The following is a 25,867-nucleotide window of genomic DNA, read 5'->3' as shown; positions in this document are numbered from 1 at the left end:
CCTGCCTCAGCCTCCCGAGTAGCTGGGACTACAGGCGCCCACCACCTCGCCTGGCTAGTTTTTTGTATTTTTTTAGTAGAGACGGGGTTTCACTGTGTTAGCCAGGATGGTCTCGATCTCCTGACCTCGTGATCCGCCCGTCTCGGCCTCCCAAAGTGCTGGGATTACAGGCTTGAGCCACCGCGCCCGGCCTTTTTTTTTTTTTTTTTTAAAGAGAGTGGGTCCCACTGTGTTGCCCAGGCTGGTGCAGTGGGTCTGCACAGGCAAGGCCATAGCTCACGGCAGTGTCCAAGTCCTGGGTTCAAGTGATCCTCCTGGCTTAGCCTCACAAGTAGCTGGGCTACAAGTGCCAGCCGCCACACCTGCGTTCTTTACATTTTCTTCCTTTTTTTAAACATGGCTACTAGAAAATGTAAAATTACATGTGTGGCTGGTGCTTGAAGTTTGCATTTTATTACTACTGAACAGCACTGATCTAAAACATAAGCTCCAGGAGGAGAGGGATATCTGTTTGACCCAAACACTGTATCTCTGAGCACCTAGAACAGAGACCCAATAAAAACTTGCTAAATGAAGGGATCCTAAAGCAAGATGCCAGGCCCTCTTCTTTCCTCTGTTTCCTCCCCCAATAGTCAATTAAAAAAAAAAAAAAACTTTGAGGTATAATTTACATAAAAGTCACTCACTTAAGTGTATACTCAATGATTTTTAGAAATTTACTGAGTTGTGCAACCATCACCATAACCCTTTCTTTTTTCCCCACCAGAGTCTCACTCTGTCCCCCAGGCTGGGGTGCAATGGCCCGATCATACAGCTCACTGCAGCCTTGGACTCCCAGGCTCAAGCGATCCTCCTGCCTCAGCCCCCTCAAGTAGCTGGCACTACAGACGCAGGCCACCATCTCAATTTTTTTTTTTTTTTTTTTTTTTAAGAGACGGGGTTTCACTAGGTTGTCCAGGTTGGTCTCAAACTCCTAGGCTCAAGGGATCCTCCTACCTTGGCCTCCCAAAGAGCTGGGATTACAGGCGTGAGCCACCATACCTGGCCCATAGGCCAGTTTTAGAATATTTCCATCACCCAGATAAGATCCGCCATGCCCCTTTCCACCCCAGGTAACCACCAATCTGCTCTCATTCTCCACAGATCTTCAGCATTCCCTTTCTAAGGAATGAATTATCTGCCTTAGTTGTAGGGCAGTTCAAGCTACTCGGTCAGGCCGGGCACGGCGGCTCACGCCTGTAATCCCACCACTTTGGGAGGCAGAAGCAGGCGGATCACCTGAACACCTGAGGTCAGGAATTCAAGACCAGCCTGGCCAACATGGTGAAACCCTGTGTCTACTAAAAATACAAAAAAAATTAGCCGGGCGTGGGGGCGCGTGCCTGTAATCCCAGCTCCTCGGGAGGCTGAGGCATGAGAATCACTTTAACCTGGGAGGTGGAGATTGCAGTGAGCCGAGATCGCACCACTGAACTCCAGCCTGGGCGACAGAATAAGACCCTCTCTCAAAAAAAAAAAAAAAAAAGATGCTCCTTGGCCAGTCGGCACCAGGGCCCACCGCCCTTCCCAACACAGCTCAGCCCAGAGCAGGCGCCCCAGATGGTTCAGCCTTTCCCCAAAGAAGGGAGGAACAGGCCGGGCGCAGGGGCTCTCACCTATAATCCCAATGCTTTGGGAGACTGAGGCGGGAGGATCGCTTGAGCCCAAGGGAACCAGACCAGCCTGGGCAACATGACGAGACCTATCTCTAAAAAATGTAAAAATTGGCAGGGTGTGGCCGCGCCCGCCTGTGGTTCCTGCTACTCAAGAGGCTGAGGCAGGAGGATCTCGTGAGCCCAGGGAGGTGAGGGTGCGGAAGCCGTGATCGCAGCCTGGGGGACTGGGAGAGACCCTGTCTCTGAAAAAAATTAATAAAAAAAAAAAGGGAGGAGCAGCTCGCCCCACATCTCCCCCACCCGCCAGGCAGAAGAGACACCCAGAGACTCCCGCGCTCGCGACAGGGTCCCGGGAAACAGACTATACGTCCTCCCCAGCACCAGGACGCTGCTCAGAGAGGCCCCTCCGGACTGGGGGCAGCCACCCAGCGGCCGCCACCGCGTTCTAACACCGCCCACCAGGAACAATGGCTGGAGCAGAGGCTCCCGGGACTCTCGGCCTCCGGGTGCGGATCCTGGGGGACTGGCCCCTCCCCCCGCCGCCGCTCCCCGGTTCCCTCTTCTCACTCTCCGCCCTCAACCGCCCTCCTCCCAAAATGGCGACCAACCGCCTCCTTTCCCGCCCGCGGCAAGCCCCGCCCCTCGGAGGAGCAGCCGAGAGCGCGCGGCCAGGAGGCACGCACCGGGAGCCCGGGCGGTGCGCGGCGGGCGCGAGGCCGCTCTGGGAGGCGTGAGGTGGCCCGCGGTCACGTACGCGCGCCCGCGCCGCGTGTGAGCGAGGAGATCCGGGGGTGGGCCGGCCTGCGCGTGCGCTCCGGGCGGCGCGGGGAAGGCGGGAGGCCGCTGGGAGCCCCGCGAGGCGCCAGGCGCGAGGCCCGGCGCGCGAGCCCCCGGGGGCGGGTAAAACCCGGTTGCTGCTGCCCCTGCCCCTCCCTTTCCTCCCTATCCCCCATTCTTATTCTTTCCTCCTTTTTCAGTCCCTCCCCCTTTTTACAATCTCATTGGTTTCTTTATTTCTTTTTTTAGGGGGCCCCGTCTGCCTTTCGAGGGGCGCAGCAGGAGCGGCGGGCGCCCCTCACCCCGCGTCACGCACGCACCTTCTGCATCCCAACAGCTCCGGGCCCCGCTGCACCCCACAGGCCCTTCCCCCTTGGAGAAGACCCTCCTCAGGAGCCCCTGGCCCGCTGCACCCCCTTTTCTTTCCCACTCCTTCCCCTGGGCCTCAACTGCCCCCTCGCAGCCCCCCAGCTCGCGCCGCGGGCCCTACCCGACCTCCGCACCTTCTGCATCTCGGCCTTGCATTCGCTGGCCCCTTCCAGGCCCCTTCTGCTCAAAACCCCCCTTCCTCCTCCATAGTCCCACTTTGGGGCACCCAGATTTGTCCCGTTTTAGGATCTGCCAGCAAAACTCCAAATCTCTCCTCCCTTTCTTGACGTGCCCCTCCCCCTCCTTTAAGAAACTTCCTTTAGCGCCAACAAAAGAAAATAAATTAATCCATTTTTTTTTTTTTTTTTTTCATCCATTCAGGATCACTTTCCAGCAAATTTTTTTTCTTCACACCTAGAGTGCCCCTTTTTGGAATATCTTTTCACTTAGAACAAACCAACTCATTCCTTCCAGTTTCTCTCTCGTCTAATGTTTATATTTTCAGTCCTCCTCCCCTACCCCCAACTGTCCAGCAAATAGCCTTCTTTTATCACCAGTTCTGCCCTAATTAAGCTTCTCCCAGTAAAATTCTCTAGGTCTCTTCCCAGGGGGGAGAAATAAGGAAAGAAGGAACAATTATTTCCTCTTATCAAAAAAACCTTTCCTCCCCACTCACATCTCCCCTGTTGATACTGCTTTCTGCCTTCTTCCAAAAGTTGTTACTCTTCTCCAATTTCACATCTGTGTTCTCGTTTCTTTGTGACCCAAGTCCTGACTGCTTCTTCCTTCCCACCACCTGCTTTCAGGGCAAAAGAAATTGAGAGTGTCCTGCATTTACCACTCAGCGTTCCAGGAGGACATATCCAATGGTCTGCTTGTCACCTGAACCCCCTCCCTGTGGGGCCTAAACGGGGGTCCTCCTGTTCCCTGGAGATTCACTTACTTGCTCTTCTGGTGAGTTTCCTTCCTTTGCACATCTGCTTTGTTGGATAGATGTCTTTCTTTTTCAAGAGGGTTTCTAAGCAATCCCAAAGTCCGTACTAATGGTGAGATCATAGAAGTTACTGCTTTGGAGAAGTCAAATAGGGAAAAGGGCTGTTTATTGTGCATGTTGACCAGTTAGGAGGAGTGCAGACAGATTGATGTGTGTTTCTTAATTGACATTTATTGCAAAAAACGTTTTTCCTTCCCTAGCTCAGGGTAGCAACTCCGATACTTACAGGTAAGGCACAGGTAAACGGAAGAAGTAAGGATTGTGGTGAACCAAAGATTGTATGTCCCATCCAAGTGATGCCAGTCAGTGGAAATGCCAGGCCAGTGTTGCCAGAACTTTTGATTTCTTTGAGAAAAGGCCAGAAAACTATCCTTAGTTTTTGGTTTATTCTGATTTTTGTTTGTTTGTTTTGTTTTTTTTGAGACGGAGTCTTGCTCTGTCGCCCAGGCTGGATTGCAGTGGTTGATCTCAGCTCACTGCAACCTCCACCTCCTGGGTTCAAGCAATTCTCTGCCTCAGCCTCCCTAGTAGCTGGGATTACAGGCACCTGCCACCAGGCCCAGCTAATTTTTTTTATATTTTTAGTAGAGACAGGGTTTCACTATGTTGGCCAGGCTGGTCTTGAACTCCTGACCTTGTGATCCACCCACCTCGGCCTCCCAAAGTGCTGGGATTACAGGCATGAGCCACCGCGCCCGCCTGAAACCTTCTGATTTTTAAATGCTAGTAACACATTTGGTAATTTAAGAATTAAGACAGTGTAGGCCGGGCACAGTGGCTCATGGCTATAATCCCAGCACTTTGGGAGGCGGAGGCGGGCAGATCACCTGAGGTCAGGAGTTTGAAACCAGCCCTGGCCAACATGGTTAAACCCTGTCTCTACTAAAAATACAAAATAGTAGTTGGGTGTGGTGGCAGGTGCCTGTAGTCCCAGCTACTGGGAAGGCTGAAGCATGAGAATTGCTTGAACCTGGGAGGCAGAGCTTGCAACGAGCGGAGATCGTGCCACTGCACTCCAACCTGGGTGACAGAGTGAGACTCCATCTCAAAAAAAAAAAAAAAGGCAGCATAGGGAACTTATATGCCTGCCAGCCACCACTTTGGAATTTTCAGTTTCGGGTTACTTTCTGTTAGATGCACGTCTGCTTGGGCATATGTGTACATGCAGGACTTTTTCTTATTGGAACAGCAGTTCTGAAACATTTGCTTTTTTTTTGAGATGGAGTCTCGCTCTGTCGCCCAGGCTGGAGTGCAGTGGTGCAGTCTCGGCTCACCACAACCTCTGCCTTTCGGGTTCAAGCAGTTCTCCTGTCTTAGCCTCCCAAGTAGCTGGGACTACAGATGCATGCTACCACGCCTGGCTAATTTAAAACTTTTGCTCTTAAGACCCCTTTGCACTTAAAAATTATTGAAGGCTGTAGAGAATTTTTGTTTATGTAAACTTTATCTACTTGCATTTGCTGTGTTAGAAGTTTAAACTAATAAACTTTCAAAATATTTAATTGATTTTAGAAAGGCAATAATAAACCCATTATATATAAACAAAATAACAAAATGAGCTTTTTTTTTTTAAAGACTCAGTCTTGCTCTATCGCCCACGCTGGAGTGAAGTGGCATTATCTCAGCTCACTGCAAACTCTACCTCCCAGGTTCAAGTGATTCTCATGCCTCAGCCTCCTGAGTACCTGGGATTACAGGTGCCCACCACCATGCCCGGCTAATTTTTGTATTTTTAGTAGAGTTGGGGTTTCACCATGTTGGCAAGACTGGTCTCAAACTCCTGGCCTCCAGTGATCTGCCTGCCTTGGCCTCCCAAAGTGCTGGGATTACAGGCATGAACCACCACCCCCAGCCAAAATGGACTTCCATCACCCAGGCTGGAGTGCAGTGGCGCGATCTCGGCTCACTGCAAGCTCCGCCTCCCAGGTTCACGCCATTCTCCTGCCTCAGCCTCCCAAGTAGCTGGGACTACAGGCGCCCGCCTCCATGCCTGGCTAATTTTTTGTATCTTTAGTAGAGGCAGGATTTCACATTGTTAGCCAGGATGGTCTCAACCTCCTGACCTCATGATCCACCTGCCTTGGCCTCCCAAAGTGCTGGGATTACAGGTGTGAGCCACTGCGCCTCGCCCAAAAGACTTTTTTGAGACGGAGTCTCGCTCTGTTGCCCAGACTGGAGTGCAGTGGCCGGATCTCAGCTCACTGCAAGCTCCGCCTCCCGGGTTCACGCCATTCTCCGGCCTCAGCCTCCCGAGTAGCTGGGACTACAGGCGCCCGCCACCTCGCCTGGCTAGTTTTTTGTATTTTTTAGTAGAGACGGGGTTTCACCGTGTTAGCCAGGATGGTCTCGATCTCCTGACCTCGTGATCCACCCGTCTCGGCCTCCCAAAGTGCTGGGATTACAGGCTTGAGCCACCACACCCGGCAAGACTTTTCAAATTAAAAAACTGTTTCAGAAAAATTTAGACGAGTGGCATTGATTTATATTTTCACAGTCATCTGAATTCTCCTCCCTACCTCTTCATTCAGTCTCTTGAGATACCACATGTCTTGTAGCATCTGGAAAGCTTCACTGAGAGTGAAAAAGGCAGATAATGTCTGAATGTAATTATGAAAATAGTTTTGATATGGCAGACTCCCCAAAAGATTCTTGAGGACCCCAAAGGGTCCCCCCATTCACCTAACCATGAAAATTGCTCTTCTAGGTTTTAGGGTTTGTTTGCATATTCTGCTAGGATCAGCTTTTGGGGAGAAACTTTGATGAGTGTTTTCCTACTTCAGTTAACTCTGTGTATGGATTTTCCTTTGAGAGTATCCTTCTGATTTTTCTTTTTCTTTTTCTTTTTTTTTTTTGAGATGGAGTCTCACTATGTCACCCAGACTGGAGTGCAGTGGCACGATCTCAGCTCACTGCAACCTCCTCCTCCTGGATTTAAGGGATTCTCCTGCCTCAGCCTCCCAAGTAACTGGGGTTACAGGCGCACCACCACGCCCAGCTAATTTTTTGTATTTTTAATAGAGACGGGGTTTCACCATGTTGGCCAGGCTAGTCTTGAACTGAATTGCCCGCCTTGGCCTCCCAAAGTGCTGGGATTAGAGGCATGAGCCACCGTGCCCGGCCAGAGAAAACAACTTTACCTTCTGGTTAAGATTAGATATTGGTTACATGACGGTAGGAGGGAGTCTTTGTGCTGTGCTTTGCTTTGCTTTGCTCTTTTCTTTTCTCCTTTCTTTTCTTGAGACAGGGTTTTGCTCTTTGCCCAGGCTGGAGTGCTGTGATATGATCATGGCTCACTGGAGCCTCGACCTCCCAACATCAAGCAATCCTTCTGCGTCAACCTCCCGAGTAGCTGGGACCACAGGTGTGCACCACCACACCTGGCTAGTTTTTAATTTTTTTGTAGTGATGGGAGGGGGAGGGTCTCACTTTGTTGCCTGGGCTGGTCTTGAACTCTTGGACTCAAGCAGTCCTCCTACCTAGGCCTCAGAAAGTGCTGGGATTACAGGTGAGAACCGTCTTGTCCAGCTGGAAGTCTTTATTGATTGTTCTACTTAAGAATGTAGGCACGGAGTGTGAAGCAAGAGTCCCAGTCTCAAGTGTGTAATAATAGCATAGTGGAGTAGCCAAGGGTAAGGCTTTCAAAATTAGACTACCCAGGGTTGAATCCTAACTCTGGTTTTGGGCAAGTTACTCAACTTCTCTGGACTATTTACCTCATTGGTGAAATAGGGTTAATAATACAGTACATGCCTCAAAGAAGTATTGTGGGAATTAAATATGATGATATATAAGTGATTACATAAATACCTGGCATGTCATAAAGGCTCAATAAATGTTCACTGTTATTATTCAATGATGAATATTACAAGGGCCAGGCAAGAAGATAAGTGAGGGCTGGGAAAACTGGAGACCGTAAGCCCTTTCTAGAAATGCCATTTGTCCCTCAAGTCTACTTTGTTGTTAACTGTGAAGGAATGTCAAATCTAATCATTTTCAAGAGAAACCAGAAATCCATATAGGAAGGTGAAATCTCCCCATTTGAAAAAAAATGGTGACGAATCCAATTTGTGGAAACACTGTGTAGGCCAAAGGGTCTATAGTTTACAATATTTGGAGTGGAGGCTGGGTGCAGTGGCTCACGCCTGTAATACCAGCACTTTGGGAGGCTGAGGTGGGTGGATCATGAGGTCAGGAATTTGAGAGCAGCCTGGCCAACATAGTGCAACCCTGTCTCTACTAAAACTACAAAAATTATCTGAGTGTGGTGGTGTGCGCCTGTAGTCTCAGCTACTCGGAAGGCTGAGGCAGGAGAATCACGTTAACCCGGGAGGCGGAGGTTGCAGTGAGTCAAGGCCATGCCATTGCGCTCCAGCCTGAGTGACAGAAACAGACTCCGACTCAGGGGAAAAAAAAAAAAAATTGGAGTGGGAAAATAAGGAAGGAAATTGCAGGCTGGGTGCAGTGGCTCGAGCCTGTAATGCCAGCACTTTGGGAGGCCGAGGAGGGTGGATTGCTTGAAGGCAGGAGTTCGAGGCCAGCCTGGCCAACATGGCAAGACCTTGTCTCTATTAAAAATACAAAAATTAGCCAGGTGCAAGCCCAGCTACTCAGGTGGCTGAGATGGGAGAATCGCTTGAATCTGGGAGGTGGAGGTTCCATGAGCCAAGATCACGCCACTGCACTCCAGCCTGGATGACAGAGTGAGACCCTGTCTCAAAAAATAAAATAAAATAAGATAAGATAACATAAGATAAAATAAAATAAAGGAAATTGCATAGCTAGGGTGAAAGCTGCAAGTCACTCTTCTCAACTCCCAAGCACCTGCTGTTACTCAGACTTGATGACCCTCTCCTTGGTAACATGGATGCAGAGAAAGATGGTAGAAGGTGGTGCTTCGGAGGTGGGGGAAATGGTGGCAGAACAGTGGTTGGAGCTTTTCAAAGAGGAAAAGAGGTGGCACAATGGAATTCTGTCACTCATGAATGAAAAGGATGCTGAGAGCCTTCTGTGATCAAAGTTCTGTGCTAGGCAAGATACTGTGAGAAGTTTAGACACCTAACGCCGAGTCCCAGCCATCCTAGAGCTCAGAGTCTGGGAAAAACAGAACTTTTTTTTTTTTTTTTTTTTTTTTTTGAGACGGAGTCTTGCTCTGTCGCCCAGGCTGGAGTGCAGTGGCCGGATCTCAGCTCACTGCAAGCTCTGCCTCCCGGGTTCACGCCATTCTCCCGCCTCAGCCTCCCGAGTAGCTGGGACCACAGGCGCCCGCCACTTCGCCCGGCTAATTTTTTGTATTTTTTAGTAGAGACGGGGTTTCACCGTGTTAGCCAGCATGGTCTCGATCTCCTGACCTCGTGATCCGCCCGTCTCGGCCTCCCAAAGTGCTGGGATTACAGGCTTGAGCCACCGCGCCCGGCCCAGAAAAATAGAACCTTAAAGATTATTAACTTCTTAGATAATTTAGAATAAATGTTAAGTGGATTGTTACACAAGTGCTTGTCAGGGTTTAGAGGAGGGAGAAATTAATCTCAGACTTTGTTATGTTGGGAGTGTTCTCTATAGTGGAGGTGACATGTAAGCCTGAGTTTGGAGGGTTTCATTTGGAGGGTCATAAACTCAGATGCCTCCAGAGGCCTGGCAGGGCACAGAAATCAGTGAGCTGAGAGACTGTGGGAGAACAGGGAGTGGTGGGGGCTGTGGCAAAGTGGAGCGTTGCATGCCCTGTCTAAAGGTGGCTGCAGCTTCTCAGCTCAACCAATTGTTGCCTTGCAGGAATGTGGACTCAGCATTGACAGATCTTCTGATTTTTTGTTTCAGATTTTTAAATAGAAGTTAGAAAGCCTAAGTTGAATGAGAAATCTCTAGATTTGCAGCGTGTGATGTGGTAGCCATTAGCCGCTTGTACCTGTTTAAGTTTAACTGGCCGGGCGCGGTGGCTCACGCCTGTAATCCCAGCACTTTGGGAAGCTGAGGAGGGCTGATCATTTGAGGTAAGGAGTTCGAGACCAGCTTGGCCAACATGGTGAAACCCCATCTCTACTGAAAATACAAAAGATAGGTGGGCATGGTGGCGGGCACCTGTAATCCCCAGCTACTTGGGGGGCTGAGGCAGGAAAATCACTTGAGCCCGGGAGGTGGAGTTTGCAGTGAGCTGAGATTGCACCACTACACTCCAGCCTGGGTGACAGAGTGAGACTTCATCTCTAAATAAATAAATAAATTTAACTAAAATAAAATAAAGAGTTTAGTTCCTCGGGGTGTTAGCTGCATTTCTGTGCTCACCTGCTGCACGTGGCTAGAGACTGCAGTACTGGGCAGTGCAGGCTGAGTAACACTGCATTTCTGTGCTCACTTGCTGCACGTGGCTAGAGACTGCAGTATTGGGCAGTGCAGGCTGAGTAACACAGGAAGTACTTTTGGATAGTGATGCTCTAGTGCTCTCTCCATCTATTTTTCTGTTTTTTGTTTTATTTTATTTACTTATTTATTTTTGAGATGGAGTCTGGCTTTGTCACCAGGCTGGAGTGCAGTGGCGGGATCTCGACTCACTGCAACCTCCGCCTCCCGGGTTCAAGCAATTCTCCTGCCTCAGCCTCCTGAGTAGCTGGGACTACAGGCAAGTGCCACCACGCCCAGCTAATTTTTGTAGTTTTGATAGAGACGGGGTTTCATTATATTGGTCAGGCTGGTCTTGAACTCCTGACCTCAGGTAATCTGCCTGCCTTGGCCTCCCAAACTGGTGGGATTACAGGCGTGAGCCACCGTACCTGGCCCCATCTTTTTTTTTTTTTTTTTTGAGACGGAGTCTCGCTCTGTCGCCCAGGCTGGAGTGCAGTGGCCAGATCTCAGCTCACTGCAAGCTCCGCCTCCCGGGTTCACGCCATTCTCCGGCCTCAGCCTCCCGAGTAGCTGGGACTACAGGCGCCCGCCACATCGCCCGGCTAGTTTTTTGTATTTCTTAATAGAGACGGGGTTTCACCCTGTTAGCCAGGATGGTCTCGATCTCCTGACCTCGTGATCCGCCCGTCTCGGCCTCCCAAAGTGCTGGGATTACAGGCTTGAGCCACCGCGCCCGGCCGCCCCATCTATTTTTTAACTGAATAACTAATTGAAACATATTTAAATATATTGCAGACTAAATGAAATATATTTGTAAATCAGATGGGCATTCAGATTGATCCCTCCCCTCCAAACAACACCACAGTAAATATTATTTATGTATTGTGGATTTACTTCTACCGTCTAGAATCTTACGATAGGTTACTTTCCCAAAGGGTCGTAGCATTTGATAGGAGAATCCTTTGATTCCCCCCACCCCCACCAGTCATGGAATGATGGCCCTTTTTTTTTTTTTTTTTTTTTTTTGAGAGATGAAGTCTCACTGTCACCCAGGCTGGAGTGCAGTGGCACAATCTTGGCTCGCAGGTCCAAGAGATTCTTAGGCCTCAGCCTCCTGAGTAGCTGGGGTTACAGACACCCGCCACCATGCCCGGCTAATTTTTGTTATTTTTAGTAGAGACGGGGTTTCACCATGTTGGCCAGTCTGGTCTCGAACTCCTGACCTCAAGTGATCCGCCCACTTCAGCTTCCCAAAGTGCTGGGATCACAGACGTGAGCCACTGCACCGGGCTGAGAGCATTTCTTTAAAAGAAAAAAAATTAAAAATTGCTTCGGATCCCCAATGTTGACTTAAATTGTTTTAAAACTATTAAAGCATCAATGATGATAGAACAAGGCATAAGTTCCTAAAGCGTACATTTCCTGTGCAGCTATAAAGCCAAAATCAATTTGCAAATTAAATACAAACAAATCTACCAAACCGATGTAATTTGAATTACAAACATTAATTTAATGAGAGGGATACCATTTCCTGAAACTTAACTGCCCCTTGAAACAATTACTTTGCTGACTGCCACCCTGGGCCCGTTTGGGTTTAGCAGGCCCTGTGAGGTCTCAATTCTCCCATCCCTTGTCTCAATTTGAACTGCAGCAAAACCTCCGTTTGTACTGTCATGCCAGCTGGCCTCTAGTAGAGCCCAAAGGCCTTATTATGAGCTAAATCCCCCTCCATCCTCTTCTTGTTAGCCTGAAGCAATTCAAGTAGTCCTTTTTGGCATGAGTGCGATCATAAACACACCCAGGCATTGAAACCACATGGTAGTACTCAGTTACAAGGGAGTCCTCTAATGATCCAGATGTACTGGGTTTTTCTTTTTTTAAGTTTTTATTTCCATAGATTTTGGGAGAATAGGTGGTATTCAGTTATATGAGTAAGTTCTTTAGTCATGATTTGTAAGATTTTGGTGCACCCATCACCCAAGCAGTATACACTTAACCCAATTTGTAGTCTTTTATCCCTCACCCCCTCCCACCCTTTCCCCCCTGAGTCCCTAAAGTCCATTGTATCATTTTTATACCGTTAATCCTCACAGCTTAGCTCTCATTTATAAAGTGAGAACATACGATGTTTGATTTCCCATTCCTGAGTTCCTTCACTTAGAAGAAGAATAGTCTCCAGTTCAATCCAGGTTGCTGCGAATGCCATTATTTCGTTCCTTTTTATGGCTGAGTAGTATTCCGTCATATATATATATATATTTCTTTATCCACTCCTTGATTGATGGTGGGCATTTGGGCTGGTTCCATATTTTTGCAATTGCAAATTGTGCTGCTCTAAACGTGTGTGCAAGTATCTTTTTTTTTTTTTTTTTTTTTTTTTTTTTTTTTTTTTTGAGACGGAGTCTCACTGTGTCTCCCAGGCTGGAGTGCAGTGGCGCGATCTCGGCTCACTGCAAGCTCCGCCTCCCAGGTTCAGGCCATTCTCCTGCCTCAGCCTCCGAGTAGCTGGGACTACAGGCGCCCGCCACCACGCCCGGCTAGTTTTTTTGTATTTTTAGTAGAGACGGGGTTTCACCATGTTAGCCAGGATGGTCTCGATCTCCTGACCTCGTGATCCGCCCGCCTCGGCCTCCCAAAGTGCTGGGATTACAGGCTTGAGCCACCGCGCCCGGCCCGATAAAATTCTTGGAAAGAGTATTTGGGTCCTTGGGAATGTCTGCCGCGTTGCAGGAGACCGTAAACTCTGCTTCGCAAGGACTAGCAGGGAGTTTTGTACCTAGAAGGTGCTAAAACTCTTGTTGAATTGATTTGTTGACAGAGTAAAAGGAAGCTCAGTATCGGCAGAGGGGGTTTTGCTTTACTGTCTGGAGAAGGATATAAATATCAAAGCATGGCTTTTGGATTTTTGGCTTGCCTGTCTGAGGTAGTAACCCGACCAATTTGTTCTATGGACTATGGGAGTATATTGGAAAGCAGGTGATATGGCCTTGGGGAGTCCAGAGACATTCTTCCCCTGACCCAGCACCTTATGTGTTTTGTAGTTTAATAGGAGCAGTGCAGTATACAGTTTAGTTTATAGGGAATCAGTACTGTGTAACAGGCAAGACCATTAGTGCTAATGTCAAAATATCTGGATTTAAGATCTGGCTGTTAGGTTTTGACTTTGGACAAATTAATCTCTCTTTCCTTATTTGTAAAAAGGAAGTAATACTACAACCTAGGTTTTTGTGAGAAGTAAGTTAATGCATATAAAGCACTTGGTATGATACCCAACGTGGAGAAAGTGCTTAATAAATACGATTTTTAGGCCAGGCGCCGTGGTTCATGGCCTGTAATCCCAGCACTTTGGCAGGCCGAGGCCGGTGGATCACCTGAGGTCAGGAGTTTGAGACCAGCCTGACCAAAATGGTGAAACCCTATCTCTACTAAAAGTACAAAAATTTGCCGGGCGTGGTGGTGGGTCCCTGTAATCCCAGCTACTCGGAGGCTGAGACAGGAGAATTACTTGAACCCAGGAGGCAGAGGTTACAGTGAGCCAAGATTGCGCCACTGTACTCCAGCCTAGGGGACAGAGCAAGACTCTGTCTCAAAAATATATATATATATGATTTTTATTCACTTGTTTTTATTACTGGGAGATGCAGGAGGAGATGGGTTTTTTCCCATCATGAAGTAGTGAAAACAGTTTATAACAGCACTGTAGCAGAAACTGTGGAATTGGTGGAATGTGAATTTGGCTTACAGAGCCACACTCCTCTCCCTAATTTTCTGGAAACCCAAAAAGCTCTGAGAATCCTGTGGCATCTCAAATATCATCTGGTGGCCAAACCTGACCTTACATGTTGCTTTTCACAGCCTTTATTTCACGTACGCTGAGTGGTCATAGGTAATGATGCAGAAATAATCATTTGGTTACCAGGTACTGCCCCAAACCCCACTTTAAGGTTACTTAAAATACAGGGTATGCATTGATTTACACTTCTAAAACCCCCTCAAATTCTGAAATTCAGTTGGGTCTCAGAGTTGTATATGGGATTACGGTATCTGACTTTAAATTTTTGCTGCCTCAATAGGCTGCATACACACAGACACGCAGATAGACAGATAACATGCAACACAGACATTGCAGGTGCAGTGGTTCTATTACATATCAACATGAAAAGTTATTAGAAAGCGAAACTGGTGGCCTAGAAATCTAGTCCCAAACTCCCGTTATTCCAATATGCACTAGATTTATTATCAGTGAGTCATGAAGCATTTCTAGGTGTGAGCAGAATTTTTCACAATAGACCAAAAATGGAAGCAACCCAAATGTTGATCAACAGGAGAGCAGATAAACACAATGTGGTCTCTTTAGACAGGGGAACCTTATTCAGCCCTGGAAAAAATGGAGGAGTGACATGTGCTGCAATATGGGTGAACCTTGGAAACGCTGTGCTTAGTGAAAGAAGCCAGACACAGAAGGTCACAGGTCATCTGATTCCATTTGTGTGAGAGGGCCCTCTGAAGGGGCCATGCTTCTTTGTTTGCATGACTCATAAACTTTTGCTGGAAAACTCGACCTTCTCATTTTTCTCAAACTTTCATGATTCGAAAACTGGACATTTTGTCGGTTTCTTTGTTTTTGTTTGTGTTTTTGAGATGGAGTCTCAGTCTGTCACACTCTCAACTCACTGCAGACTCCACCTCCCGGATTCAAGCGATTCTCCTGCCTGTCTCCTGAGTAGCGGGAATTACAGGTGCACACCACCACACCAAGCTAATTTTTGTATTTTTAGTAGAGACGGGGTTTCACCATGTTGGCCAGGCTGGTCTTGAACAACTGACCTCAAGTTATCCGCCCTCCCGGACCTCCCAAAGTGCAGGGGTTACAGGCTTGAGCCACTGTGCCTGGCCTGTTTTTGTCTTTTTTGGAGACACAGCCTTACTCTGTTGCCCAGGCTGGAGTGCAGTGGCATGATCTTGGCTCGCTGCAGCCTCCACCTCCCGAGTTCAAGCGATTCTCCTGCCTCAGCCTCCCATGTAGGTGAGATTGCAGGTGCCTGCCACCACAGCCAGCTAATTTTTATTTATTTATTTATTTTTTGAGATGGAGTCTTGCTCTGTCACCCAGGCTGGAGTGCAGTGGCGCGATCGCCGCTCAGTGCAAGCTCCGCCTCCTGGGTTCACGCCATTCTCCTGCCTCAGCCTCCCGAGTAGCTGGGACTACAGGCGCCTGCCACCTCGCCCAGCTAGTTTTTTGTATTTTTTAGTAGAGACAGGGTTTCACTGTGTTAGCCAGGATAGTCTCGATCTCCTGACCTCATGATCCACCCATCTCAGCTTCCCAAAGTGCTGGGATTACAAACTTTAGCCACCAGGCCCAGCCGCTAATTTTTATATTTTTAGTAGGGACGGGGGTTCGCCATGTTGGCCAGGCCAGTCTTGAACTCCTGACCTCAGGTGATCCACCCGCCTCGGCCTCCCAAAGTGCTGGGATTACAGGTGTGAGCCACCGCGCCCAGCGTTTTATGCAATTTTGCATATTGCAGTCTGGTCTTTCTGGGAATGGGATCCTTCCTTTCTTCCCTGTCCTCAGGCTTAGTTGTTGCTGCTTATTGTGGGTTGTAACTATTTGTTTGGTGGCTTTTCTAAGCTATTTTTGTAAAGACTGTGTTCTTTGTGGGGTGTGGTCAGTAGACTGTTCTGTTAGTTTAGTGGTCAGCTAGTGACTTAGCAGAGATCTCCTTAAACTCCTGGAGCAAAAAAAAAAAAAAAAAAAACAGAAAACAAAAACCAAAAAGCTTCCAGTATTTGTAGCGCGGCACTCCTTCCACACTCAGGCAGGCAGTTAACAACCCTACCTTCGCCTTCACTCTGCCTGCAGAGAGCGAAGGTCAGCCAGAGGTGAGAGCTTGGAAGCCTTCTCTGGTCCTTTCCAAACATGTGCCCACCCTGAGATGATGCCTTCTAAATTCCCAGGAATATGTGGAAGCTCTTTTTTTATTCATTTGGGTTTTTAAATTTTTTTTTTAATTAATTAATTATTTTGAGACAGGGTCTCGCTGTGTTGCCCAGACTTGAGTGCTGTGGCGCAATCATAGCTCATTGCAGCCTCCAACTCTCAGGCTCAAGCGATTCACCCTCCTCAGCTTCCCAAGTAGCTGAAACCACAAGCATGTGCCACCATGCCCGGCTAATGAAAAAAATTTTTTTTTCATAGAGACAGGGTCTGACATTGTTATCCAGGTTGGTGTCAAACTCCTGGGCCAAAGTGCTGGGTTTACAGGTGTAAGCCACCACACCCAGCCAGAGCTCAGCCTCTGTGTTGTATAGTTTTGTGGGTTTTGACTATGGTATAATGTCAGATATGCGCCATTAGATTATCATGCAAAAATAGTTTCACTCCTCACCCACCAAATCACACAACTGCCAATCTTTTTATTGTCTCTATAGTTTTCCTTTTTCCAGAATGTGATATAGTTGGAGTCTCACAGTATGTAGTCTTGTCTTTTTTTTCAGTATGTAATGTTTTCATACAGGCTTCCTTCACTTAGCAATGTGCATTTAAGGTTCCTCCATGTCATTTTGTGGCTTGATAGCTTATTGTTTTCTATTGCTGAAGAACATTCCATTGTCTGGATGTTCCACAGTTTGTTGATCCATTCACCTATTGAGGGATGTCTTGATTGCTTCCAGTTTGGGGCAGTTATGAACAAAGCTGCTATAAACATGTGTGTGCAGGCTTTTGTGTGGACTGAAGTTTTCAGCTCAGTTGGGTGGATGCCTAGGAGTATAGTTGCTGGATTGTATGATAAGATTTTATACATATATATATTACAATCATCAAATAGATGTAGAAAAAAATACTATATTTAGCTTTATAAGAAACTGCCATTGTGGATTTTTTTTTTTGTTTTTTTTTTTTTTTTTTTTTTTGAGACAGAATTTTGCCCTTGTCTCCTAGGCTGGAGTGCAGTGGCACAATCTCGGCTCATTGCAACCTCCGCCGCCCAGGTTCAAGTGATTCTCCTGCCTCAGCCTCCCAAGTAGCTGGGATTACAGGCACCTGCCACCATGCCCAGCTAATTTTTGAGTTTTTAGTAGTGACGCAGTTTCGCCACGTTGGCCATGCTGGTCTCAAACTCCTGATGTCAGGTGATTCACCTGCCTCGGCCTCCCAAAATGCTGGGATAACAGGCATGAACCACTGCACCTGGTTTATTTTTCAAAGCCTTTATTTCTAACTTCCCAGCTTTTCCTCCCTGGCGTTCAGCATGTCAATTGTTTGCCCCAGTCAATATCTTTTGTGCCAGGCTGCAGCGTCTAGTTCATTTGACTTTAATGTTTGTAACAAACGCCCTGCACGTAGCCACACTGCACCCCAGAGAGTTCCAAGTTAGGCACAAAAAAGGCAAGATCTTTGCATTAGGCTTTCAGGGAGCCACTGACAGGTCAGATAGACAGACAACCACTGTTCAGTGATTCTTGTGCCTCAGCCTCCTGACCTCAGGTGATCTGCCCACCTCGGCCTCCCAAAGTGCTGGGATTACAGTCATGAGCCACCGTGCCTGACCCAGTCTTTTATTTCTCACAGGTCTATTCAGAAATTCTGTTTCTTGGCCAGGCGCGGTGGCTCACGCCTATAATCCCAGCACTGTGGGAAGCTGAGGCAGGTGGATCGTAGTGTCTCCTGACACTGTTCAAGATCAGCCTGGCCAAGATGGTGAAACCCGTCTCTACTAAAAATACAAAACAAAATTAGCTGGTCCTGGTGGTGGGTGCCTGTAATCACAGCTACTCGGGAGGCTGAGGCAGAGAATTGCTTAAACCCAGGAGGCGGAGGATGCAGCAAGCCGAGATTGGGCCACTGCACTCCAGCCTGGGCGACAGAGCAAAACTCCATCTCAAAAAAAAAAGAAAGAAATTCTGTTTCTTCTTGAGTCAGTTTTGGTAATTTGTATATTTCTAGCAATTTGCCCATTTTAATCTGTTATCTAATTTGTTGTATCTAATTTAAATAACTAAGTTAATGTATCTAAGTTATCTAATTTTTAAATTGTCTGAATACAGTTGTTTATAGTATTCTTTTATAATCCTTTTTATTTTTTCTAAGGTCATTAGTGATGTGTTTCCTCTTTAATTCCTAATTACAGTACTATGAGTCTTTTCTCTCTTTTCCCTGCAGTATTTTAAAGTAAACTCTACTCCCCCAACCCCCGCCACCCATTTTGGGGGGAATAAATTCTACTAGTTTAGATGTTATGTGGTTTATTTTTCTTCTCTTGGTGGTTACACTTAGATTCTTCTAGTGTGCAAACTTAAAAGTATGAAGTTATCATCATCTCTTTTTTTTTTCCCAAATGACTCAAAACTTTTAGTCATTTTTTGGACCAGCGTCTATAAGGTAGATTCTTAGGCCTTGTGTGTAAAAGTCTATAGGCTCCCAGGCTGAAGTGATCATCCTGCCTCAGCCTTCTGAATAGCTGGGACTACAGATAGATGCCACCACGCCTGGCTATTATTTTAATTATTATTATTTTTTTTTTTGAGATGGAGTCTCGCTTTGTCGCCCAGGCTGGAGTACAGTGGCGCGATCTCGGCTCACTGCAAACTCTGCCTCCCGGGTTCACGCCATTCTCCTGCCTCAGCCTCGTGAGTAGCTGGGACTACAGGCGCCCGCCACCACGCCTGGCTACTTTTTTGTATTTTTTAATAGAGACGGGGTTTCACTATGGTCTCAATCTACTGACCTTGTGATCCGCCCACCTCGGCCTCCCAAAGTGCTGGGATTACAGGCGTGAGCCACCGCGCCTGGCTATTTTAATTTTTTATAGAAGCCAGTCTTGCTGTGTTGCCCAGGCTGCTCTCAAACTCTTGGCCTCAAGCAATCGTCCCTCCTCTGCCTCCCAAAGTGTTGAGGTTACAGGTGTGAACCCTGGCACCCAGCCTCCTCCCTCCCTCTCTCATGCCTGTATGTTGAGCTCAGTGCTGGCTGACTTGTCCTTAGTCCATTGATGATATTCTTATTCTTATCTTCGAGGCTTGTTTCTGTTGAGAAGTTTGCCATCAGGGTAATTGTCATTCTTTTGTAGACTCGTAGAATGCTCGGCTTTGTCATCTCTCACTGTGCTATTTTTTTCTAGTTCTTGGGGGTGCTTTTCTAGGCTTGCATGAAGCTTTTCTTTTCATTTATTTAGTTTTCCTGTGGATAGTTCAGCTCTTCCAGGGCACCAGGCCTCCACTGCCTGGGAACTCAAGGCCCTGTTTCCTTCTCCCACATGTCTGTTATCATCCCAGGTCCCAGCCTCCAGGGCAGCATTCGATAATACAGAATATGAGCCATATATAATCTAAATTTCCTAGAAGCCACATTATAAAGATAAGCAGGTGAAATTAACTTTAATAACATGTTGCATTTAGCCCATTATATAGAAAATATTATCATTGCAGGCTGGGCACAGTGGCTCACACCTGTAATCCCACCACTTTGGGAGGCCAAGGCAGGTGGATCACCTGAGGTCAGGAGTTTGAGACCAGCCTGGGAATCACAGTGAAACCCCATCTCTACTAAAAATACAAAAATTATCTGGGTGTGGTGGCGTGCGCCTGTAGTCAGTCCCAGCTACTTGGGATGCTAAGGCAGGAGAATCATTTGAACCTGGGAGGCGGAGGTTGCAGTGAGCTGAGATCCCACCACTGTACTCCAGCCTGGGCGACAGAATGAGACTCCATCTCAAAAAAAAAAAAAAAAAAAAAAATTATCATTCCACATTTAATCTATATAGAAACTTATTAAATTGACATTTTTTTGGTACTAAGTTTTCCAAATCCAGGTTATATTTTATACTCACAGCCTGTCTCAATTCAGGCCAATCACATTTCAAGTGCTTCACCAGGCCATGTGTGTTGGTTCATGCCTGTAATCCCAGCACTTTGGGAGGCCAAGGTGGGAGGATCGCATGAGCCCAGGAGTTCAAGACAAGCCTGGGCGCCATAGTGAGACCCCATACCTTAAATAAATATATTATCCATTTTTGATTTGATATCAGTAAAAAATGAAAAGAAAAATCAAGTACTTCATAGCCACATGGAGCTAGTGGCCACCATATTGGACAAATGGCTCTAGGCCCTGTATCTAATTCTGATTTTCCCCTGGGGCCTACGTGAGCTTACACTTCCAGCATTGAGTTTTCTTGTTGCTGCTGGCACTTGGGATTTTTCCTGTCTTTTGACGGAGGCTATGTGTTAAAAAATTATCTTTTGTTATACATGTATATGTTTATAGCTGGAGGAAGAGGTCAGTTCAGTCCACCATGTTGCTGGAAGTACTTTTACTTATTCCTCACAACAACCTTGTGAAGGAGGTACTCTTACACCCGGTTTACAGATGAGGCACCTGGGGCTCGTGGAGCTTAAGTGACTTGCGCAAGGCCACATGACTGTTATGGGGCAGAGAACAGACCCAGATCGAGGTCTGCTTGAATTGCAAGTCTGTGCTCTGCCCACAATGCTGTTTTGCCACCTAATAACCTTCATTCTTCCTGCTTCATTTTCAGGAATTAGTTGCCATCAAGGGCTCTCTCCTCCCTGTTTCCTTACATGGTTCTGCTTATCCGGAGAGTAGCTCTTGGCCAAGACCTGGCAGTGGAGAGCCATGGACCAGTACAGCCTTGGAGACGAGGGTGCCCTCCCATCAGAAATGCACCTCCCTTCATTTTCAGAGAGCCAAGGGCTCAACTGCAGTGACACCCTCAACCGGGATCTGGGTCCCAACACGCGAGACCTGCTCTATGCTGGCCTGAGTGGTTTGGACCCGGACCCCAACCTCCCAACGCCTGACATGTCCAGCGAGGTGCTGGAGGACAACTTAGACACCCTGTCCCTGTACTCGGGGAAGGACAGTGATTCTGTGAAGCTGCTGGAGGAGTATGCAGATTCGGAGTCTCAGGCATCCTTACAAGGTGAGGCTGTCACCTGGGTAGAAAGGCCCTGTAGGATGTTCGACAGTTTCTGTGGCCAGCTAGGGACTGATTCTGCATGGATTGGTTAAGAAAATTTTTCCCTCCTACAGGTGACTTAGGGAACAGTCACCTTTTTTCCTACTTGGGAATTGTTTCCCAATTCTTTTTTTTTTTTTTTTTTTTGTTTTAGGCAGAGTATAGTGGTACGATCTCGGCTCACTGCAACCTCTGGCTCCCGGGTTCAAGTGATTCTCCTGCCTCAGCCTCCCAAGTAGCTGGGATTACAGGCGCCCACCACCACGCCCGGCTAATTTTTGTATTTTTAGTAGAGATGGGGTTTCATCATATTGGCCAGGCTGGTCTTGAACTCCTGACCTCAACTGATCCTCCCACCTCGGCCTCCCAAAGTAGTGTGATTACAGGCATGAGCCACCACTCTCGGCACCCAATTCTTAGTAAAGGAAACAGAACACTCATTCTAGGGAATAATGTTCAGAAACTTAGGTGTTTGGGGATATCCTTATCTTTTGTGTAGTGTGTGGGCAGATGTTAGCATTTACTAAAGACTTTCCTTCCCATTACCACACCCTAGAGGCTGATTTCACATTTCCAGAATGAACTGGGGTCCCTTCTGATCTTTAGTTGTCAGACCTTCTTAGACCCCAGTGTCTTTATCCATAAAGCAGGTGGACAATAACATCCTCTCTGCCTCCCCACAGAGTGAAACGAAAGAAGGAACTATTGTAAACACAATTCATAGACCTTAAAGCACTGGAGAGATATTCGTTGTTGTTTTTTGTTTTTTGTTTTTTTGAGACGGAGTCTCTCTCTGTCGCCTAGACTGGAGTGCAGTGGCACAATCTCGGCTCACTGCAACCTCTGCCTCCTAGGTTCAAGTGATTCTCCTGCCTCAGCCTCCTGAGTAGCTGGGATTACAAGTGTGTGCCACCATGCCCAGCTAACTTTTGTATTTTTAGTAGAGAAGGGGTTTTACTGTGTTTCCCAGTCTGGTCTCGAAGTCCTGAGCTCAAGCAATCTGCCCACCTTGGCCTCCCAAAGTGCTTGGGACTACAGGTGTGAGCCACCATGCCTGACCTCACTTGTAAATTTTTAAACACATAGGTGAAGTCAGACATACATAGTCTTGCAGAGATAATATTATGTATGTAATTTCTTTTTTTTTTTTTTTTTTTTGAGGCGGAGTCTCGCTCTGCCGCCCAGGTTGGAGTGCAGTGGCCGGATCTCAGCTCACTGCAAGCTCCGCCTCCTGGGTTCACGCCATTCTCCGGCCTCAGCCTCCCGAGTAGCTGGGACTACAGGCGCCCGCCCCCTCGCCCGGCTAGTTTTTTGTATTTTTAGTAGAGACGGGGTTTCACGGTGTTAGCCAGGATGGTCTCGATCTCCTGACCTGGTGATCCGCCCGTCTTGGCCTCCCAAAGTGCTGGGATTACAGGCTTGAGCCACCGCGCCCGGCTGTAATTTCATTTAAGTTGTAAGAGTTGGTATATTTGCTTTCATATTGAAGGTAGACCTTCATACTGAGGGTCACTGAAATAGCTATTCCATTGGACTGTTAGACCATATTCTTGCTGTTTGGACTGATAAAGTGTTTCTGTAAACAACTTTGTACATGTTGAGTTTTCTTTTGGATTAGTTCTTTGAATATTTTCCTCAAAGTCAGTTTACCCAGACGGAGCATTAAATAATTTTATAGCTCTGGCCAGACATGGTGGCTCATGCCTATAATCCTAACACTTTGGGAGGCTGAGGCGGGCAGATCACACCACTGCACTCCAGCCTGGCGAAAGAGCAAGACTCCATCTCAAAAAAACAACAAAAAAAGGCCAGGCGCGGTGGCTCACGTCTGTAATCCTAGCACTTTGGGAGGCCGAGGCGGGTAGATCACGACGTCAGGAGATCGAGACCGTCCTGGCTAACACGGTGAAACCCCATCTCTACTAAAAATACAAAAAATTAGCCGGGCGTGGCAGCGGGCACCTGTAGTCCCAGCTACTCAGGAGGCTGAGGCAGGAGAATGGCGTGAACCCAGGAGGCGGAGCTTGCAGTGAGCAGAGATCACGCCACTGCACTCCAGCCTGGGCAACAGAGCAAGACTCTGTCTCAAAAAAAAAAAAAAAAGCATTAACCTGGCATGGTGGTGGGTGCCTGTAATCCCAGCTACTCGGGAGGCTGAGGCAGGAGAATTGCTTGAATCTGGGAGGTGGAGGTTACAGTGAGCTGAGTCACTGTACTCCAGGCTGGGCAACAGAGTAAGACTCTGTCTCAACAAATAAATAAATGTTTAAAAACTATAGAGCCCTTATAACACTGTTTTCTAAGAAGACGAAGTGACTTCCCAGGCTAGTGCCTCTGTTTGCCTGTTTTTCAGTGTCCTAGGCAATTTTTTAAAAATTTATTTTATTAATTAGTTAAGTTATTTATTTATTTATTTTTTGAGACGGAGTCTTGCTCTGTCACCAGGTTAGAGTGCAGTGGCACAATCTTGGCTCACTGCAACCTCTGCCTCCCGGGTTCAAGCGATTCTCCTGCCTCAGCCTCCCGAGTAGCTGGGATTACAGGCGCCCGCCACCATGCCTGGCTAATTTTTGTATTTTTAGTAGACGTGGGGTTTCACCATCTTGGCCAGACTGGTCTCGAACTCCTGACCTCATGATCCACCCTCCTCGGCCTCCCAAAGTGCTGAGATTACAGGCATAAGCTACTGTGCCCAGCCTCCTTGCCAATTTTTAGAAATGTTTTGTTTTCTAGTTTAATAGTTGCTTTAATAGGCATTTTAAAGTGACTGAATAGGGCTAAGGACTTTCGCCTGAGGGAACCCGGTTTCTCCTTGTTTGAACTATGGGAGTTATTTGACTACTCATTATAGTAATTGCTCAGAGGACAAAGATGAAGGCCAAGCAAATTCCATGACAAATGGCCATAGGCAGGATTGGGAGGAGAGTCTAGGCCTCAAGACTCCCAGCTCAGTTTCCCTTCTGCTGTGTCTGTCACACTGCATCTCATGAGCCACAGAGAATTTGCACGTTTGGATCCTTTAGAGCAGCCTCCTGCTTTTCCCATGCCCTGGCCCATTGAATTCTTGGGTCCCATCTCCATAGCATCCCTGATAAACGATTATTTCTAAACTTGCCACCTTGGCTGAGTGCAGTAGTTCACACACTTTGTAATCCCAGCACTTTGGGAGGCTGAGGTGGGATGATTGCTCGAGGCCAGAAGTTTCAGACCAGCCTGGCCAACATGGCAAAACCCCGTCTCTACTAAAAATACAAGAATTAGCCTGGCATGGTGGCAGGCGTCTATAATCCCAGCTACTCAGGAGGCTGAGGCAGGAGAATCTCTTGAACCCGGGAGGCAGAGGTTGCAGTGAGCCAAGATGGCACCATTGCACTCTAGCCTGGGCAACAGAATGAGGCTCCATCTCAATAAACAAACAAACTTGCCAACTCATAAGGCGGTTTAAGCCAGGTGCTATGTATGGTTCACGCCTGTAATCCCAGCACTTTGGGAGGCAAGTCAGGAGGATTGCGTGAGTCCAGGAGATTGAGACTAACCTGGGCAACATAGTGAGACCCTGTCTCTACAACAAATAACAATTTAAAAATTAGCTGGCAGTGGTGGTGGCTCGTATAGTCCCAGCTGCTCAGGAGGCTGAGGTGGGAGGATCACGTGAGCCCAGGACTTAGAGACTGCAATAAGCTGTGATCACACCATTGTACTCCAGCCTGGGTGACAGAATAAAACCCTGTTTCAAGAAATAAAATTAAAAATTAGGTGGGCATGGTGGTGTGCACCTGTAGTCTCACCTGCTTGGGAGGCTGAGTCAGAAGGACTGCTCACGCCCAGGAGTTCAAGGCTGCAGTGAGCTATGATTGCGTCTGTGAATAACCCCTGCACGCTAGCCTGGACAACATATGGAGACCCCCATCTCTATTAAGAAAATAATAAGAAATAAGAAATTTAAAAGGCAGGCCGGGCTCGGTGGCTCATACCTGTAATCCCAGCACTTTGGGAGGCCGAGGTGGGTGGATCACCTGAGGCCAGAAGTTCGTGACCAGCCTGGCCAACATGGTAAAACCCCATCTCTACTGAAAATACAAAAGTTAGTTGGGCATGGTGGTGGGTATCTGTAGTCCCAGCTACTGAGGAGGCTGAGGCTTGAACCTGGGAGGCAGAGGTTGCAGTGAGCCGAGATTGCGCCACTGCACTTCAGCCTGGGCAACAGAGTAAGACTCAGTCTCAAAAAAAAAATAAATAAATAAATGGGCAATCTAATGCACCTTTCAGATCAATCTAAAAAGTAGAAAATCTTTTATTATTCCTTCATCTAACATACAGTTATTGAGTGCCTATAGGTGCCAAAATGGGAACTCTAGCACCTGAGAACACAGCAGTGAGCGAGGCTAAGTCCTTGCATGCATGGCGCTATGTTTCCAGTGGTGTGAGGTCAGCTTCCCTTTAATTTTCATTCACCAAGCCTAGCTCTGTCCCTTGGAGCAAGATAGAAGCAGTCTGCCATCTCCTGTGTACACTGGCCCTTCAGATATTTGAGGATATCTGCCCTCTCCAAACTGAATATTCCCAGTTCCTTTAGCTATTCCTTGGGCTATGTGATTCATAACTATATGTTTTATCATTTTATCCAAGGGATACATAAAATGTAAACAATTTACCTATACAAAAAGAGGAAAATAAAACCAGCTTATAATCCTGCTAGTCCATCTGATTCTCTTTCTTTCTTTTTTTTTTTTTTTTTTTTTTTTTTTTTTTGGGGG

General features: G+C 47.3%; 1 protein-coding gene across 1 annotated transcript in view; it reads left to right on the top strand.

The window, feature by feature from the left end:
• The first annotated feature begins 2,525 nt into the window (after positions 1 to 2,525).
• The window catches only part of ZNF541 (zinc finger protein 541), a 54,209-nt gene continuing 30,867 nt past the window's right edge, over positions 2,526 to 25,867 (top strand). Inside the window, exons 1-3 of the mRNA XM_025368407.1 lie at positions 2,526 to 2,555; positions 3,608 to 3,755; positions 20,670 to 21,074. Of these exons, the coding sequence (XP_025224192.1) occupies positions 20,768 to 21,074 (307 nt within the window). The 5' untranslated portion in view covers positions 2,526 to 2,555; positions 3,608 to 3,755; positions 20,670 to 20,767. The remainder of the gene's footprint in view (positions 2,556 to 3,607; positions 3,756 to 20,669; positions 21,075 to 25,867) is intronic.

This window comes from Theropithecus gelada, chromosome 19, assembly GCF_003255815.1.
Source record: "Theropithecus gelada isolate Dixy chromosome 19, Tgel_1.0, whole genome shotgun sequence".
In the NCBI taxonomy this organism is placed as follows: domain Eukaryota; kingdom Metazoa; phylum Chordata; class Mammalia; order Primates; family Cercopithecidae; genus Theropithecus; species Theropithecus gelada.
This window is presented reverse-complemented; position numbering and strand designations above follow the sequence as displayed.